This window comes from Hippoglossus hippoglossus, chromosome 16, assembly GCF_009819705.1.
Source record: "Hippoglossus hippoglossus isolate fHipHip1 chromosome 16, fHipHip1.pri, whole genome shotgun sequence".
Taxonomy (NCBI): Eukaryota; Metazoa; Chordata; class Actinopteri; order Pleuronectiformes; family Pleuronectidae; genus Hippoglossus; species Hippoglossus hippoglossus.
Window position 1 is genome coordinate 20,953,920 of NC_047166.1, and position 19,951 is coordinate 20,973,870.

The 19,951-nt window shown below is 39.5% G+C and overlaps 1 protein-coding gene across 4 annotated transcripts in view; it reads left to right on the plus strand.

Annotated features, from left to right (window-relative positions):
* grik2 (glutamate receptor, ionotropic, kainate 2) overlaps nt 1-19,951 on the plus strand; it is a 232,604-nt gene that overhangs the window by 197,738 nt on the left and 14,915 nt on the right. For 2 of the 4 annotated variants that reach the window (XM_034612351.1, XM_034612353.1), the window contains 2 exons: nt 9,656-9,906; nt 10,200-10,227. In XM_034612351.1, coding sequence (XP_034468242.1) covers nt 9,656-9,906; nt 10,200-10,227 — 279 coding nt within the window. Of the gene's footprint in view, nt 1-9,655; nt 9,907-10,199; nt 10,293-19,951 lie in introns of all 4 variants that reach the window. The other 2 variants (XM_034612355.1, XM_034612354.1) reach the window with 2 other exon arrangements.

Below are 19,951 nucleotides of genomic sequence, written 5' to 3' on the forward strand. Positions count from 1 at the left end.
TTTCCATCCATTTAACACCTACTGGCAAATCCTGTTAATTCTCAGGACAACACTCAAACGTATTAAGGGCTTAAGAACAATGACCGACTCTGTATGTGTCACTTAATGGCAGTTTTTCATTCCACTAGGCCTATGTTATATATTTCGTTGACTGTTGAGTTGTATCCCAGATATGTCCAGCAATTTTTAAACCAAGATAATTAATCAAGGAAATGATCTGTTTCATTTCGTCACCGAATGACCCTTTGCCCATGGGTCAGCATTGTGGTTGTCGGCCGGAAGCATCAAAATTGACACTTTATCCAGTGTTTGGTGCACAGTTATTCATGATAGACTTCCTAGCTCTTGTTTTTTAATTATATAATTCATATAGACACAACATGAGCAAGCAGCTTGCAGCCCCATCGTCCTGTTTCCAAAGTGCTTCAGAGAAACCTGGATTCATTTATTCGAGAAGAGACCCATGAATAGAATTTAGCTCTGGGTTAAAACACCCTCAACATGAAGGAATTCCAAGAATGTAATGACTGACAGAAAATTACATGAGTTAAAGACAACTTTATAGACTTGTGGAGAAAGTAACCATTTTGTAATTTGTTATTTGCACAAAACATCTTCATAGTATAATCTGCAGTACTATTATCTTTTTTATTAGTACTCTACCTGCGGCTGTGCCTCAGTTGGCTGTCCCTTAATTGGCGGTTTCCTCCTGTCCACACTTTGAAGTGTATTTCAGCAACAAGCTGAACCCCAACTGCTCCTATGATCTGGCCAGTGCCATACATTGTAGCCAACTGTGTGTGTGTGGGTGTGTGGTGGGGTGAGTGTACCAGCAGATTGACACTGAGAAGTGTTAGGTCACAGTCCAGTTAACATCCATGAACATGGTTTGACGTAATGGTCACACAACTGTGAATAAACCAGTGATTATGAAGCAGCCGATGCCGATCAGTTAATACTTTAAACTTCTTATACTGCTTTACTTACACACATATGATATAATATATACTATTCAATACTTCAATTCAATGTTGATAATATGGCTGCACCAGTCTGTTGCATAACGCTACAGACTTTTAGCAAAGTTCAGCCTCATTTTGTCTTTTTTAATTGAAGACCCCCACTTCAATTTGAAATGAAAGTCAGTGAGTTTGAAGATGTCTAGGTAGATAGACTTGTCCGGCCCAAAGTGATAGAAACTCTCCTTTAGACGTGGCTCAACAAGGCTATTCACAGTTTAAAACTGTGCATATATATATCTATATATTTATTGACTACAATTCATTTTCAAATCGATTCAAATGTATCTGAACTATGCATCATACGTTATAGCTATAGAGGGAATCAGGGCTCGTATCCATATTGTCACATACTCCATGTTGTGGAGTATGACAAAAATGTGGCATCAAGTCATCTCTAAATATAAAACAAACAGTAGAGATAAAATAGTATATGTTCCCGTTCATCATGGGAATTTAAATGTCTTGCCTCGGCTCTACCTTCAGTGTCTGCTGGGAACCAGGCAGGGATCGTCTGCCCTCCACAGTCTCACAGTGATAGGATTTGATTTTGTGTTTTGTAGAAGCCTTTATGTTTGGCTGTATTTACTGTACTTGATGACCCCAAAGCTGTGTTCTTACCGACTAAGACACAAGGATACTCTCTTTAGTCCTTTGTTTTTTTTTTACTTGCGATTATTTGCCCTGTTTATGAGTTTTTTGATAGCCTGTGTATATTTCCAATAGGTTGTTAAATGGAGTCCCTGCATGTACTCCCATCACAGCTTTTATTTGCTCATTTTGTACAGGCAGTGTACTGTCTCCTCTTCTGCCCTGGCTGCAGTCTCAGGAGGCTCCGCATTATTCCTCATCCTCCCTTTCTCTTTGTGCCTCTCCCCGATGACTATCAATCTTCATTTACCTTCATTAGGCTGCATTAATCAACCAGGGCAAAGGGGAAGTGTCTGCGCCGCCTGTCAGCGGGCTGCTGTCCTTTCCAGTCGTCTGTGCTGCTGCTGGGCTGCTGCAGCTTCCCCTCATAAACATCCTGAATGCATTTCTGTGTGCGATAGAAAATCTCCAGTGCTGTGACCTACTGTGACGTACTCCATCCTAAACCTCGGTCCCCCTCCACCACTTTCACCACCTCCTAAACACACCCTCCAGTGTGTATGCATGTGTGTGCGTGATAAGGAAGAATATCCGACAGAGAGCTCCAACAGCGGGAAGATGCAGCGCAGACATTCATTCTGTGGAAGTCTTTCATTTAAATACATTTTCCACTGTTTCCAAACTTGCAGTACATCACTTACATGTGATTGATGACAGAGAGAGGAGAGGCCCATTGAAAGAAAGTCTTATTGGATTATTCATTATAATAAAGTATCTTACATAGGGTGCACAGAATAGAGAAAAGAGGAAAAGAGAGTCTTTAGCTATTGATTTAAAACAAATTGTGTGTATTCATACACCACATAACTTTTTAGAAAGAGTTAAGGATTATTCGAAGAATGTATTATTCTAAAAACTACGAGGCCATCTCAGTATTCAAACAAGGATAAAGAGTTTATATAACTGAAGCAGCCTTTCAACACATTACAATATGCCTGGTTAAACTAAGTTAAACCTGAGGGTTGCTACTCTCGATAATCACAAGGCATTTTTATAGAACTAATTACTAGAAAACTACAAACAGATACGAAGAATGAGGCCTATCTAACTCCAGTGCTGCCTGTTTATATCAGAAAACAGTTGGAGCGGTGGTTATTCTCACAGAACTATTCTGTTTGGATTTCTCTCTCATTCATTATGTCAGAGGTGCTTCCACATATATTTACCGATACGACTACGAGGGTAATTCATCTTCTGACACCTTGCCATATAAATATATAAGTATATTTTGATGTGTGTGCAGCTCTGTCAAATGAACACACACAAGCTTTGGGTTATGGATAAATGCCTGAGGTTCAGACTATGACAGAAACAGTATATTTAACATATTTAATTATTGTTCTTCATGAAAGAGTTACTTTTGAGGCTTTCTCTTACTTGTCATGAGATGGAGGAGATGGAGGCAGCTTTGTATGATTTTGCATATATAAATGATCTTACATACATTTTAAATATTGAGGTATATTTCATTATATATTACAAAAATACATAACCCACAAATATGTTATCGGGAATCAGGAGACAGTTCCAAAGTGCCAGAAACAGAGTATCTCTGTCACCATAGTAAATCAGTCACACAACGGCCTGGCCTCTGCCAGCAGAGCAGCATGCACGGGTATAAATTATCAATCAGATTGTAAATATTTTCCACTTTCCTTTCAACCATCTGAATAACTCACTGCTGTAAGGTGCTGCTCTTGCTCTGTGTTTAACAATCAAGAACACAATAAAAAAACACTAACCGAGCACGTTGCTTTATGCCTGATGCTTGCTGCTGGTGCAATAGTTAAACTGACAACAACAACCAATCACAGTTTCCTGCTCAGGACACACATCATAAACAACTTCCATGCTAACGTGCCACGCTAGCCATAGGGAAATACATGGGAAATAAACTTCACAATCAGATGAACACACACCAGGTTCACCAGCTGCCTGTGACTCATTCCGGTGTTTGATGACAGACTCGGCCTGTATTTGCATTGACGCGTTTTGATTGTATTCAATTAAACCTGATTTGATTGGCTGGTGCCTCCACTGCCGCCGGAAACACTTTTTTAGCTTTTCTCAACTTCTTCCACACGCAGCTCTATAAGTGAAGTTTAGCAACACGTGACGTCGCCACATTCAAAGTGAATGTGGCAGTGTTTCTGTTGAAGCCTTCGATACATCAGACATGTGAGTAAACCTGTTGTGGTGCGATGGGACTTCTTCCCTTCGAGAATTATTATTATCAGCACAAATAAATATCAGTATATTAAAGCTTTGTTTGGCCTCATACCTGGTGTCTGCCTCAGAGTAACTCATCACACCGACTGCAGGCTGTGTGCGCAATTTATTCTGTAGGAGACGGAACAGCAGGTGCTCACATCACCTTTGAGGTCTGTATATTTGCAGGCGCCCCCTAAGATTTTAATGAACGTGACCCAGAGCAGGTGATGAGCTCATTGGATGGACCCACTGGGTGATAATCTGCTGATTCTGATGAAAACTGCAGAAACCTAAGCTCTTATCTCGCAGCTTTCTGCCTAAACCTGTCTTAATGTTGTACCTCTCACTCCACTTCACGTTACTTCTCTACACAGGAAACTCAGTGAGTACATCATGTGTATCTGCACTTGATGGTACCACAACTGTAGTATTCAGAACTGCTCATATACCAACTTGGTTTATTTCTCAGAGGACGTAGACAGTATTTTAAGATGAAGAGTCTGACCTTTACATTGCAGAATATGTAATGCTTTCCACAAAACCCTGGTGTATAATCATTTTAGAAACACCACGGACTGTCCTTTGTGTTTGTAAAAGAATTCTCTAGGTGCAGAAGAGAAACACCTGAAATGCTCTCTAGTAGAAAGACGCATATTTTCAGGGTCAGGTACTGCAGCACATTTATATATATATATATTTTCTTCATTGAGAGAAAATGAATTAGGGTGGGGTGAGCCACAAACTCTGATCTTGCAGATTACTATATGTCTCATTCTGGATTGAGTACGGCCTGCTCCGCTCTACACTCCCCTGAGTTGACAAATTAAATGGCTCTTTTATGGACATACATGCAAAGGCCTGTGATTTACATTCTGCCAACTACCGCCCAGACCGACTGATGGCAAGATGCTCAGTATATTTTCAGTCTTACCTAAACACAGCACTGTGTGGACAGCTGCATTTACATTCAAACAGCAACAGGTGAAACCAGATTCTCAGCAAAATGTAAACAAAAATGCAAAATATACTTTTCATTTCCCAAAGTCTTGAATCTCTGCCATCTGATTAACCCCATGATGTCATTGTCATCGAAAAAATGCACTTCAATACTCTTTACTCTAATTTTGGTGTGAATTCCATTATGTTTTAGATTTTAAGATTTACGTCTGACGTTGTTTTAATAATTAAATTACTCCAATTAAAGATGTAAATTTCACGATACAACATATTGTATAATGAGCGTTCAATCAGATGTTGAGAGCTTTATGCAGATACAGTGAGTATAGGAGGGCAAAGGATGAGTAGAAAAGTACCACAATAAGTTGTAGTCAGAAATATATATATATATATATATAATATAACATCTGATGCATCATGTATGATTAAAAATATGTAATTTAAACATCTCAATTTCAAAATATCTATTTTTGTTTGTTAGTTGCTATTTACAGTTTAGAAAAGAATTATAATAATGCAGCATGTGATCAGTATGTGATTTGAACATGTGCAAGGAGGTCGATGACTTTACCTGACAGCATGTGTCCCTCAAGGGGACTCTGGACATTATTTCCTGACCGGACTTGCTTTACAAAAAACTAAGTGAAGGCCAGTTGTGTTATTAAGGGTATTTATGTGCCGGACTATTTACTTTGTTGTCACTGTGAGGCAGGTAGTAATCAGGTAGTAACATGAGATGGATGGATGGATGGATTTGGGACGTGGTAGAACACATTGTCAGTAACATGTGCAGCTGACAAATTACTGTATCTTATGCAGTCAAGGCAACACTGAGCTGAATCTCAGAGGAATTTTTCCGACGTCTTGTGGAATTCGTGCCTAAGGCTGTTTTGAGAGCAAAGGTTTACTCTGCTCATATGCTAATAATCATTAGCGAAAAGCAGTGTAGAAAACATTCAGCGTCTTATTTTCACTTGGTGCTGAGCGTCACTGTCACCGGTTAGAAACATGCAGGTGGTTTGTCGAATTAGCTTTAAATAGTTGAGCTGTTAACAGGCCTAGATTAAACTTGGCTGTTGTTGGTTTGTGTGCTCTCTGCACACCACTGTCAGTATAGTTTGTGAGAGAAGAATTCCCAGTCTGTAAAATCAATTTGCAACCACAAGTGTTTGTGCGGTTTCAAAAGACCGTAAAATAGCGTTTCATTGTAGGTCACGGTTTCATTCTGCAATCATTAAAAATTAAGCTGTTAAACCTTATATCTTGAAACCATTACTTTCAACATTTGAGACAAAAAGCTGATAAAAAAACAAGGTGAGTTAGATTAACTGTTCTACAGATTATTTCGGTGTGTCAGATTCATGCAGCTCCATCTTGGACCAGGACCATTTCACTGCAGGAAGTTATTAGACCTACTTCACTTTTGAAGCAGGATAATAGACGACACAATTGTGGCACCAACATACAGTGGAGTATCGTCCAAATAGCAATTGAAATCAATTTATTGTCGATGCACGATTTGTCCCAGTGGTAGCATGCACATGGTGAATAAATGGGAACCAGGAATAAGCCCATTAGGATGAAGAGAGCAGGTAGTAGTCGTCCCCAAGCACAACAGAGAAGGACCTGTTTGACAGATATGAGATGAACCAAGAGCCAGATCACTGCTGCCAACAAACAGTAGTTTTTCAGATGGCTGATGAAGACATTGGGGTCCAATTTGTCAAAGGCCAAAGAAAATTACAATGGAGCCTACATCAGTGGTAAGTATTAAGTCTTAAGGTAAACTTGACTAGAGCGGTATCAGCGCTTGTGTGTCTCTAAAATTGAAATATTGTGCATGAACAAACTTGTTGTGTGGAGGGAACAGAAGAATCCATAGAGGGAGCGAGTATAAAGGCTGTGATGTTGACAGAACCTTGAAGTATCAGAGCCAAGGCCGAGCTCACAACGCCATCTGGCTCCCCATATGAAAATGGTGGAAGATCTGATGCTTTGCAGTATATTTCACAACTCTGACATAAAACCCACTGACGAAGGAAATACTGTTGCTCTCTTTTCCGCACAGCGACAGTCAGGCGGTCAGGAGGCATTAGATCGTTCACCCTTTTCATGCCCGTGTGAATGTGGGTTACACAACTTTTGCCAAAAAAAAAACGCGGCTGGCAGAGCGCAGCACAGGTCCTGACTGTATGACACAGTAATCATTTTCATCCTGCACATTTGTTTTGATCAGGCAGAGTGGGCCCAGTTTCAAGGCTGCCTGTTTCTTGTTGTAGCGAGTGATTTATCTGACACGCATTGGCTTATTGTTCCACTCGGGAGCCGAAGGGAACGCACCTACTCCAGATGACAGTGAATAACAAGGACCGGAGCACAATCCACATTCACCATCACCATGGTGATAGATGCTTTCGAAACACGCTTGGCGGCTTGCTCTGAAATAAAGAGTCCGATGCCGGAAGCCCTTTAGTGGAGATGAAGGGCAGAGGAGATGTTTAAGAACGCGGACATGTGACAGCAGCCACACCACCAACCGGCTGAGAGCTGCAGCTCAAAGCTCCAACACGGGAGCGCACTTTATTATTGTCACTTTTTAGAGTCTGTTGGGGCCACTAAATAATATGGTAGCTAACTGGTGCTGCATACTAACTACTAATCACAGACTGCTGCTCCGCCAGAGCTACACAACCATAATGTTTTCTAATCTAAACATGTTTTCCCTCTCAGTGCTCAAGGGAGAGTTCATTTTAAGTGTTTGTGATAATAGGTGTTATAAGTTGTTTTTTTCTTTCTTTTTTTTTTTTTAAATTAGTCAAGCGGCATTAACATCCTGATTGCAGCATATAGGCTGTACCACAGGGAGGTTTGAGGAGTGTGAGGTTGTTTTTCTTACAAGTCTTTACCCTTCAGCTTTAATCAGGGATCTCAACATGTGACTGGTTTTGATCATCAGCAGAGCAGGGGAAGGTGCTGGAGTGCTTTATCTGAGTGGAGAACGGCAGGATTAAAAGGTGCAGGTGTTGCTGGGAAAACCCCGAAAAGAGGGGAGAATTCATTGGGCGCTCTGCGGACATCTCACATGGGCAGAAGGGAACATTACGAAGCTTGCTTTGGGAACGTTCACTTATTAAGCCTGGGAAAGCTCACAGTGAAAACATTAGCACGGATTAAGCGTGGCAACTGGTTTTAATTAGACCACTATAGAGGTAGAATGAGTGGAACTATGAGTCCCCATTGATGTATTTTTGGTTTACTGTTGTTGGGCTAATGGGAACAATGGCATGACATTTCAGTCATTCCACTTTTTTCATTGTGCATGTCTAACATTGTAAAATATTAATGATAATGTGTAACATTACCATTAGTGCATACTGAAACATAAAGGGGCTTTTGAATGAAATTCTCCTATACACAGTAAAGCCAACTAGATACAGAAATGAAGGTGTAAAACGGTGCTTTACAGATTTGGGAACATCTGGGACAGAAGAGGCTCTATAACCACAGCATTAAATAAATAGAGCAGAAAACATTGAATGTTTATGGTAGAAAGCAATAACGATGGTATTTTATAATGGCGGTATTTGCCCTTTAACCCAACTATTGGATAAATATTGGATACAATTATATGCATACTAGAAAAAAGGCCTGGAAAACACAAAGTGCTACCAGACCTGATGGCACAGTCAGCTAAGTATAAGTATGTTTCATAACTGAGGGGCTATTATAGCTAAAATTAAACCTGAGAGGCCTTTGAGGACAGTAAGGGTTCTTGTCAAAATTTAAAGCTTCGTAATAGCTTAAATTTTAAATTTAAGCTAATGAAGTACTTTAATAGCTTAAATAGCTTAATTTTTAAATGAGCAATGCTTCCTAGTTTGCTCCACTTTCTGGACATCAAAACTTTTTTTCAAATTACAGACTCAGTTGGAAAATATGGGACACATGAAGCCAAATACCAATTAGCAGGATGTGCGGACAGCAATAGGGAGACAAAGCTTTAAGGAAACTTTACAAGAAGCTGTTCAACCTAAACAACCATGTTTGTCCCAACCCTTTGATTTGACCCACAGAGGTTTACCAACCTGACCCATTGGAACCTTACCAGTGACTGACAGTGTAGGGAGGCCACATTCTCTTGAACCAGTTACAATCCCAGCAGCACCAGCAGCAGCATTTCGGACCAACTGATGGTGATGGAGGGCATCCTGAGCAATACCTGAAGAAGGCATTTCAGAAATCTAGCAGGAAAAAAATAAAAGCATGGATAAATCTGTATAAGTCTGTTTTCACACTGTGAATGATTACATTTTTGAAATAATCTTAAATTGAAAGCAGGGACGACACAACCTTCTTGACACGGTCATCGGAACAGCTGAATCAAATAGAACACCCACATTTCAACAACAACTGCCACTGACTGTTTTGTCATTGTTGAGTTTAAGGAGGTTTTGTGAAGTCCAACAAATTTAAATCTTCGTCGACAAAATGATAATCTAAAATATGCTTATTAAAGATCGTACCTAAGGACAACATACAAAGACCCTTGTCACCATGGTTACAAAAACAAATGCGCAGAAATGCTTGTAGAACAGTCAAGGATAAAATTCAAGAGAAACAAACAGCAGTCTGCTTTAACTGTTACTTGAAACATAACCCTGGGTTATGCACTCAATACTAAAACTAGAAATTGATTGATCATCCGAGTCAGTATTCAGTAACTCTAGCAAACCATGTTGTCCCCTTACAGACAAGATAAAGGCACTGATCTGGTCATGTTGGTTGCTCACGCTGACCTCGTCTTTTTGGTCCTTCAGGCTCTCCGTACAGGGATAGGATCACTATTGCCATCCTGCAGCTTCAGGAGGAAGGGAAGCTGCACATGATGAAGGAGAAGTGGTGGAGAGGAAACGGCTGTCCAGAGGAGGAGAGCAAGGAGGCCAGCGCCCTCGGAGTGCAGAACATCGGAGGGATCTTCATCGTCCTCGCCGCCGGACTTGTCCTCTCCGTGTTCGTGGCTGTGGGGGAGTTCATCTACAAGTCCAAACAGAACGCACAACTTGAAAAGGTAAGCAACACCTCTGACAGTCATCTTTGCTTTGTTACTTAAAACAATGATAGCAGAATTTCTTACCATAACCACGTTTGCCATGGAAGATAGTCTCATGGCAAAGACAAAAAGATAAATAAATGTTAACAAAATGAAACAAAATATATGCCAAATATATTCATTTTATACTTTCTAATAAATAGATTAAATAGATAACCTTTTTTTGGCAATTTGTGGAAACTCACTATAATGACAGTGCTATTTCATATGCAGTAAGATAAGGTTTGGTTTCTTTGCATTTATTCACATAGGCCCAATGGCGACAACGAGATAAGAAACGTGAGGAATTCTGCTGTCACCATGGATCCAAGCTAGACTTTAACCACCATCTCAAATGACCTCAAGTGAAACTCCAGAAACTTTTTTTTCTATTGTAATCTAACATGATCTAAAACTTCCCAAAACTACTGAATTGTGTTTTTCTTTCTGACACTCCCGAGGGAATGGGAACATGATTGGAGCGCTGGTAGTAATATACAGTTGGACCATGAACACTTCGCACTGCAAATGTTTGCTCTGGTGCATGACCCACGTCTTCAGCAGCCACATCCACTAACCCGCACCTCCCCCCAATCACTTCCACTGTCCATTTCCACTCTGCAAACTGTCATCCTGCCTTTACTGCAGCTATCCTCGTTTAGCTCACACATACAGGAGCTTTTCTAGATCAGTGCAGTAACACAACACAAGACTGGAGCTTCCCGGCAAACACCGTGACACTGTATAGTTGCTGATACAATCACCTGCACCATTGGAGAAATACTGCAGGGCAACTGTACATACATATAACTATAAATGGAAAAAATTAAATTACTCCTTGAGTACATGTGCCTGAGGGATCGGCAATTGAAATCTAATCTCATTGGTCATGTTCAACAACTCATTGTAGGACACTATACAAAATATAAGTACATTCAATTGATGCTGTGGCTGAAGCTTATATTATTTCTGATGCAGCCAATCATATCTAAAGTGCTTCACTAATTTTACACAGGGTCTGGTGTTTTTATGAAGCTGCAACTGTATACACGTGGATTTTACTACATAAGTACCTGCTGTGAAGCAAATAACTCTTTAACTTTATATAGCATAGTTTGTATTATATATGTATCATTATAAATCTGTGTAATTATTAAACTTTTTATGTCACATTTTTGTACAATGAAGGATTAACTTTGCTTAAACAGTCAAAATGGCAGTAATTGTTATTTCTATTGCGTCAGTCTAATGGGAGATAGATGCTAGCATTATAGCATAAAAGCTGTTAGCCTGAAGCTAATATAAATAACATGACTATGTCACACGTTTAATGTGTAGTTTTATCACCATAATCGTTGTAAAAGCAGACATTTAATAGAGAAGAGTTATGAAAGGAACAGAGCGACATTATGCCACAAATTCCATAGAGAAGAAACTGTATATTATTGCTGGAAGAAAATTCACATTTGAGATGTTTCTTTAAAAAGGAAAAAAAATGTTTTTTAATTTTTTTATTTCTGCAGTTATTTATATATCTGATACTAGACAGTTTCTTTCAAAATTTGATTGTGTTGATTAAACAATGTTTTAACTTGGCCGAGGGGCCCAGTCATTTTATGAAGGGACGACACTCACAACACTCACACATGTTAATACACAGGTATGAATGCACATTATAAAAATTAAACATAAACACACGTTCACACGGCCAAAAGCCTGGAGATATGTTTTGAAAGCACAACTAATAAGTGTCATGGCCTTGGTAACCAGGGTTAATAAAGACACTTCATCACATTTCTATTTACCTGCTGAAATGTGTCCGTGACCCGCAGTCACACTGCCTCCTACACAACATTCAATTACATGAACAGGCAAACATGCCCGGGGGTGAAACAATCATGATGAGTAGCTTTCAACTTATGGAAATTCTAGATCAAATGATAAAAAGTATAAATCAGTAATTAAAAACCAAATTATTTACTGGCATTATTGACTGAGCCTCAAATTATAAGAAAAAAATATCCTGCTCAGATTTTAAGGGCTGAATTTATGATTCTAGTACACAATTAAGATGGCACACAATATCACAAATCTGACACTGTATTCTGAGATTGCTTAAAGTTGCATGGAAGGTATCATCATCAACAAATCTCTTGAAATCTCAACATGTAAAAAGTAAAGTTAACTTGTACTTGTTTAACTGTATTATATTTAAAAAGTCCGGTGTGTAAGATTCAGGTAAGAGGCATCTATAGGCAGAAATTGAAAATATAATAATCCACTATATGTCCAGAAATCCTGGACCTTTAAAATATTAGTTTAAATGAATAAAAGGTAAAACAATAACAATTTATTTTTATTGAGTTTGTGCTAAAAGAAGAATTTAGAGCAGTAACAGCAGTCATACATTACCCCCCCATGTCCCCATGTCTGTTAACTGTGGGCATATGATATTATGTGTTCACGTACAACAAACATAAGCATGATGAGATCAAATAAAATGGTAAGATAATGATACATAATGGGCAAAACAAATATTAGGGGAAGAAGCTAAATGAAAGATGAGTAAACATCAAGAGAGAAAATTCATTTCAACGTGAAAATGTTTTTTACTAACCTGTACACAGACAATATCACATTAAAACCCTCCCGATTTCCATATATTTGAAGTAGCATGGTATTAAGGGGAACACTGTTGGTGTACCTGGGCAATAAGGAACATGATGCAACCCTGTCAGCCTGGTTGTCTGAGGTATGTCCGATGCAGGCAGGAGTCTGCACCGTGTATCGTGGGCAACAAGACTGCTTGGGGTACATTAGTTGTTGCTCTGTATTATTGTCAGGGGTGATGTACTTCTGGCATTAAGGCTGCATGGTGCTCAAGAGGTACATAATGTGCTCTTTACATGCTTATTGCCTGGGGTACATTACACGTTACATTATGGAGGCGACCGCTGGTTGCCTTATTGCCTCTTGGACAGACATTGCTGTGCCCCCAATTCACGAAACACCACAGGTAGAAAACACTGACATCGATGTTCATGTGTACATCCACTGGTTATTTCTTCAGGTTGGTGCAGGCAATCATGTTGGCATCAGCGATCCAAATTAATGCTGCATTCATGTGCCCCTTGGATGATCCAGTGTTCTGAGTTGGGAAGTCAGTCTTCGGATTGTGGTGTGTTAATGTGCTTTTATTAAGTCAGAAAGTGGAAATGACAGAGACATTACAAAATGTATTTTATTGCACAGAGCATTTTATTTACACTTAAACTTATTAGCAGGGTTACAGTCATAAAAAACAACCTGTATCTCTGTGGAGACAAAATCTAATGATTACCAGCTAGTACCATTTTACAAATTTACTGTTGGCTAAAAAAAGAAAACAAAATGTATTTATTACCCAAGAGTTTCTCACTTTAATTTTCATCCACTATATTTTTATTGCGGCTATATGACGTAAAAAATTCAAGAAGTTGTATAAAGGAACCTCAAGAACTTCCTGAGATGTTGTTTCAACTTGAGGGGGAACACGTGAATTTGTACATTCGGAAACACATTTTTTCTAATAATTCATGAATGCAGAATAATGTTTTTACTGGGAAGATATATTAAGATTATTAATATTAGCATCGATAGTTTAAAAAAAGTTCAAAGTTCAAAAATGACATTCACAATTTCCCAAACCTTTAAGGGGATTTCAACTGTAAATCCACCCAGTTCTCATAGAGCAGATATGAGATAAGACAGACAGTGTGAGGTCCAAACCAGCACCACTCGACGTTATTCATCTGTTCAGGACAAGCTAAATAAATAGACACCATGAATACCAGCAGACACCACGCAGCAGAGATCAGGGTTTTAATTCCTTTTTTTGTTTCAGACTCAGGGCTTCTCCATTCAAATTGCTACATTTCACTTGAACAGTTGTGCCGACATTGGAATACTTGCACTCTATTTTATGCACAAACACCACTCCTGTCTTGTGTTCTGCACTCTGCCTTGTGGAGCACAATCATTGACACACTTGTCACTTGTTTGCTTGGGTCTGCACAGTTATTTCCTGAGAATTTAGACAAAATAGAATCACTTGATTGCTACAACGCAGGGTTCGACTATTATTGGTGTCTGAAGGCCGTTTTAAAGCTGATTCGCTAACCTCTTTGTTGACTGAAAACACTTGTGAAAAGGTATTTAGGCGCTCGTTGAGGAGCACAGCTCTCCACTGAAACCCAGATTAATTAAATTCTTTGAAGTGGGTTATCAGCAGTTTAAAGGAAGTTTAATTTCTGGGTGAGTGGGTCTCTAGTCTCTGATGGCGGTCGGGGGAAAGTCTACAATCTCTTTGATGTGCTCCATAACTAAACCTGCTCACAGTTCAAACACGTTCAATGATGCACTTACAGCTCCTGTCTCACCGGCAGCCCAGCCTGAAGGAAAAGCCGTACGTGGCTGCCAGTGATAACCACAATGGGCAAACACAACAGTACTGCTAGTTTGTTACGTTCACTGAAATCTGCATTATGGACAGTCTGCTAGCCTTCAAAGTTCCTGATTGGTCCTCTTCCCCTGCACGCCACTGAGAGTAGAAAAATCAAATCGAGATCTGAGCAGCGTTTAACCAGAGGAAACCCGTCACCCCAGAGACAACTACTGTTCCCACTTATAAATGTTGAACTGTTGAAAGGCCAAATGTATGTCATCCAACAGCAGAAGCTCAAAATGTGTGGACATAAATTACTGAATAATCTTCAAATGCTTGCTTCTAATTTTAAAAAAAAAGATCAAATATGGTAGCTCTGAAGGTGAATATCAAATATGCTGCCTCTTTTCAGTCAAGATTAACAGCATTTTATCTGGAATATGAAAATAATCTGCTACTATAACGAGCTGGCAATGAGGCAGTAGAAGAAGGCAGTGATCAGTGTATTGATCCATCTCACAGATAATTTCATTGTTTTATCTGATTTGTGAATTAAATGAACACCAGCCAAGTCATTTGTAAAGTTGTATAAGAGGAAACAAGGTTGATATTGACTAATAATTTTTAAATTTACTAAATAAAAAGGTTGTATTTGCTTGTGATAAGGTTAGATAAGACAGAGTTGATGGTTTTGGGGGAAATTAACCATGGTGAAAGTACAGATACGCATCCAACAAACTAATGACTTTAGTTTTTAAATTGCAAAACTGAAGTGGACCTTAATCTTGTGAATTGTCCAGCGTGAGCATAATTCCAAGGATACTGGGTGGGCATTTAATTTCTTGGCTCATTCCAAATCCACCTATAATCCAATGCCACTCCAAACACTTTTAGCCACCTGCAGTGTGCCAGCTAAGAAATACTTATTGCCATGCTGTCCATGCAAAACTACAAAGCGTCAGAAAGTCAGTACTGATCAACCCTCTTGTTTCTGTTGCCAGGGGTTGTGAATATAAGAAGTAAGCGAGGCTGCCACAGCTTGGTACAAAGATAAAGACATTAGCAAACATTGTAAACGTGCAACTCTCATCACTAAGTCATAGATAGAACTGCGACTATAAACGATGAATGCATTTCGTAAAGTATCAGAAAAACAATTATATATTTCAAAAGTCTAATGCGCAAAGTGTATCAATCTTTTGTAGAACAGAACTGTATTTTCCCCAGTTCTCGTCAAGCAGGAACGTTGATCATATCATATAAGATATTTAAAAAAGGCCAATACCTGAAAACCAATATAAGGATCTAACTCTAAAAATTTAAATTAGAGATGCACTGTAATGTGTAGCCTGTGGATCTCACAGTCCAGTGCTCATTTGCATCAGGCTTATCAGTGAAAAATGAAGCATATATTTGTTCTTTCATTGCGCGAATCAACCATATATTTTGTTTCATTGCTGCCGGCTTCCTATATAATTGAATACCACCAACTTTTTTTTGCATTATGGAGGTTGTTTTCTCGCCGTGATGCTGCAAGTGTCAAGTTGAAAAATGTGGTGCAAAGCATCTTTTTGTTGTGTTTCACATGCTTGACAGTGCACATCCTGCAATTTGCATTTTATAATTACTTCTTTTCTGTAACATTAGAAAGGAGCCAAAGTAGCAGCTAGTCTTCATATAGTGAGCCACACGCCCCCTGATACATTCGAGGAACTGTTAATAGTATTTTTAAAAGGTAAAAGAGACATGTTAACACCATACGTATGTGTTTTTGAGATTACTGCATTTACTAAACAGGTTGAAATACACCAAGCACTGTCAGAAAAAAAAATACACTTGTTAATAATTTTAATCAAAATATGAATAAACATTTGATAACTTTACAAACCACAGACCTTTTTGATTTCTCTACCAAGAATATGACACCTCTGTCCCTTATTTTCTGTCTTTCTTGTATGTTCCCTTCACATTATTTCAGTACGTTCCATCATCACTGATACCTGGCAACTTGCTTATTTCAGAGAAGCTGTTCAGATCCACAGACACATATGAAGAGAGATCACCTCTGTCTCTGTGCACCAAGTACAGAAGCAGCTCTGGGAACTTAGTCTAACTTAGTACAAGTAACCTGTAAGTAGCTAACTTCCATAAATTGCACAAAAGTAAAAACATTCCAACATCTCAAAGGCTGTAGTCAGGAGTTTAAAATAAAAACTGCCACGTTCTTTAGTGACTAACCAAATCAGTCACGTTGCCCTCTGCAAAACATGAACTTGCTTGAAACACAAAAACAGAAAATGGAGCTCCACGAAATTGAAATCCAGGGTCAGTGCAGTAGGTATGAAGTAGTATTTGTCCAAACACATAAGAATTCAAAGAATTTTTAAAAGAAATGAGTCCTGATTGTCTGCTCAGGCTCAGATGACACTTGGGTGCAGCGCTGCTCCTGTTGCCATGACTGTGACCTATAATTGTAATCACATTAAATACCACAGGACTGTAGGGTACAGGCATTAAAGGGTGCACCCCCCCCCAAAAAAAAAACATGCAAGCTTGTTCACCCAACAAACAGATGATTTGTCAAATGAGCACATTTTTGTTATAAGATTAATAGCAATTGTATTTATATTTAGATTATATAACTTGTACGTTTTCACTCTTGAAGGAGCTTTGTTTATATTTGTGTTGTGATCCTGTTTTTTGTGCCAAGTGATTATAAAATAGTAATAATGTAATTTTAATAATGGTCGGACCTGATTGTATAAAATGTATTAAATACTTTTCAGCGATAAGATGTCAAACAAAAGGATTTCTCAAATATCTGCATGAGTAAAGTTGTCACTGTCTGAGTGTCGGACATATACAGATATGAATTTCTGCCTCAAAAGAGACAGCGTGTTAAATATAAGTTAGAATAGGAAAATTACTCACACTAATTTCTAGTTAAATCTTTCAGAAAACTGATTTTGGCCTGAATCACACGCCTCATCGCCTTTCAGCTCAACATTTCTCTGTCACCCCCATTCTAGTCTGTTAGATTTCCATGATTACCATGGTTGTCCCCTTCCTCCCTCTCCTCCTCTGCCTCCTGCTCCTTTCTCTCCTCTTCTGTCCCTTGCTTCCGTCCCTCAGCTCCTCCCCCGCTTCCTTCTCCCCCTCCTTCTCCTCCCGCTCCTCCTCCTCCTGCTGCTTTTCCCTCTCTTCCTGCCTGCTGCTGAGGCTGCCGCAGACTAACCTGGCTCTCGGGGTGCAGGGACCGCCAGCTGTTTGTGAGGAAACCATCTCATCAGCACACACACACACACATGCACGCATGCATGCATGCATATGGATGCACACGTAGAGATGTCTGTGCTCAAAGGGAAAGTCTGATGATTCAGGTGGTTGGTCTCAGTTACATGGCAGATTGGAGTTTTTTTTTTACTTTTTACTTTTTCCTTGTGAGGAATAAACAGATTTGGTGAAAGAGCTTCATCTCAGTAGAGCCAGTAACAACAAGGCAGAGGACAGCAGGCCAATTCAATATGTTCAGGCCCACATTCCCAGCAGATTACATTGTAACACACAACATCATCCTCGTGACAGTCTTGACACAAGACAAAAAGTTGCCACCATGACAGCTTTGGTAAAGCCTCAATCTGTTACTCAACTGGACTTCCTGGATCGCATTTCAATCTACCTTGAACAACTAGGAGCTTTCCCATGTCAGAATACTTGTTACGCTTCTCCATCTAACTTCTGTCACCCCTGATCATTTCATTCAGTACACAGTCATGCCATTTGGGTTAAGAAATGCACCTCCCAAAATCTAACATGGTCCTGTCTAGTGTCACATGTAGATACCTTGCAGGAGGTATTTTACCATTTGGAGAGTGCCCCTTTAACTTTGAATGCCACCAAATGTGAGTTTGACAGGTCTGCGGCCCCATACTGGGGAAAGCAGGTGTGGTAAGGGCAGGTATGCTTTCTACTGGCCAAAAACCCAGCAGGAGCTCTGCAGGTTTGTGTGAATATGTGGTTATTATCGAGGCTTCTGTAAGAACTTTGGCAGTGTAGTTGCACCTCTAGAAACTCTGGGAGGCCCTGCTAGGCTCTTTGCTTTATTGTATGAGTGTCAGGGAGCATTTGACTCTGGATTCTGATGCACGTGCATATGGTGCGAGTGCCATCCACTTGCGATGAGATTCACCACCTCAAAAGGAACTGATATATTATATTGATTCCCTTGCGTATAGCATAGATGCAACACATGCTGATGTACCACACGTGCAAACACGTGCTACAGAAGCAGAGTACTGTTGTCTCACTGGAGAGGACATTTTCTTGCACTTAGCCCCATTTTGATACGAACATGTGAGTGTATGACGAGGCCTGTAGTGGTTTGCCCCCTTGTGTCATAACCCAGAGGTCAATGAGCTGTACCTTGTTGAGGAAAAGGTGTTTTTGCACCGAGTTCCAAAACACCTAAATACAACAGTAGGAAAATAAATCCCTGGTTGACTGTGGAGGTGGTCAAGGGTCTGATTTGTCAGAGATGGAATGCTCACATCACAGTAATGCTGTGACTTTACAGTGCACTAGAAAGAAAGTGTAGGTTCCATTGAATCATAGGATGTATAACACTTGATACCAAATGAAAGAATAAGCTTGGAATTAACAAAAATACAAAACTATATCCCTGCACTTTTTGGTCTATGGAGGTTAGTGAGGTTTACATGTAACTCCGATCTGCCATGGGTCTGTGGGGTCTATGGGTTAAAAAAAGAAGCATGTCAGTTCACACCTTGCACCACATGGTTTCTTTAAAGGCCACATACACATGGCAGAGAAATCTGATAATGCTGTTTATTTCCAAGCGCACACTTTTTTTCAGGTTTTCATAAAATCCCACTTTTCCGATTTATTCCTTACGACTGTGTTGTATCCAGAACACCGACTTGTTTGTGGATGAGCACATGCCAGAAGGAGTTTGCACCGATGCACATGTTTCATACTGATCTTTTCAATTCTGTCATCCCATATGCTTTTTTTTTTTATCTTTGTTGAAATCCTTATTAAAATATTGCATTATCACACATAATTAGACAGCGGCCCTCAGGTGCTTCTCTCGGATTCTCTCGTGATGGAGGAGAAAATTGGCAAAAGCTGAAAGGATAGCGAGTTAAACTGAAGCTTGGGAATCACTAAAAAAAATATGTACACCTTTATTACACATGGATTACATTCAGTACATATTCACCTTAATTCTGATATCAATGCTTGGTTGTGGTTGCATACATTCCATTCATAATGTACGACAAGTTAACAGTGTGTGTCATAACAACAGAACACATATACAGTTAAAAAGTGGAAACCAGATAAAGTGATCAAGGATATACTAATCAACCGTTTATATGGATCAAAAAAGGCTTGGGAGGGAATCATTCCTGTACAAATGCAAAACCAAATTTGGTTATAGTGATCAGGTAGTCCACTTGCAGTGATCATTTTTTTTTCAGTTTTTACCGACTGTCAGTAATTTACTGCTCAACTCTGTGACGATCATTTGCGTTGCGCACTGCCAACCGAATCGAGCCAAACCGAGCGCGTTCCGCCATGTCC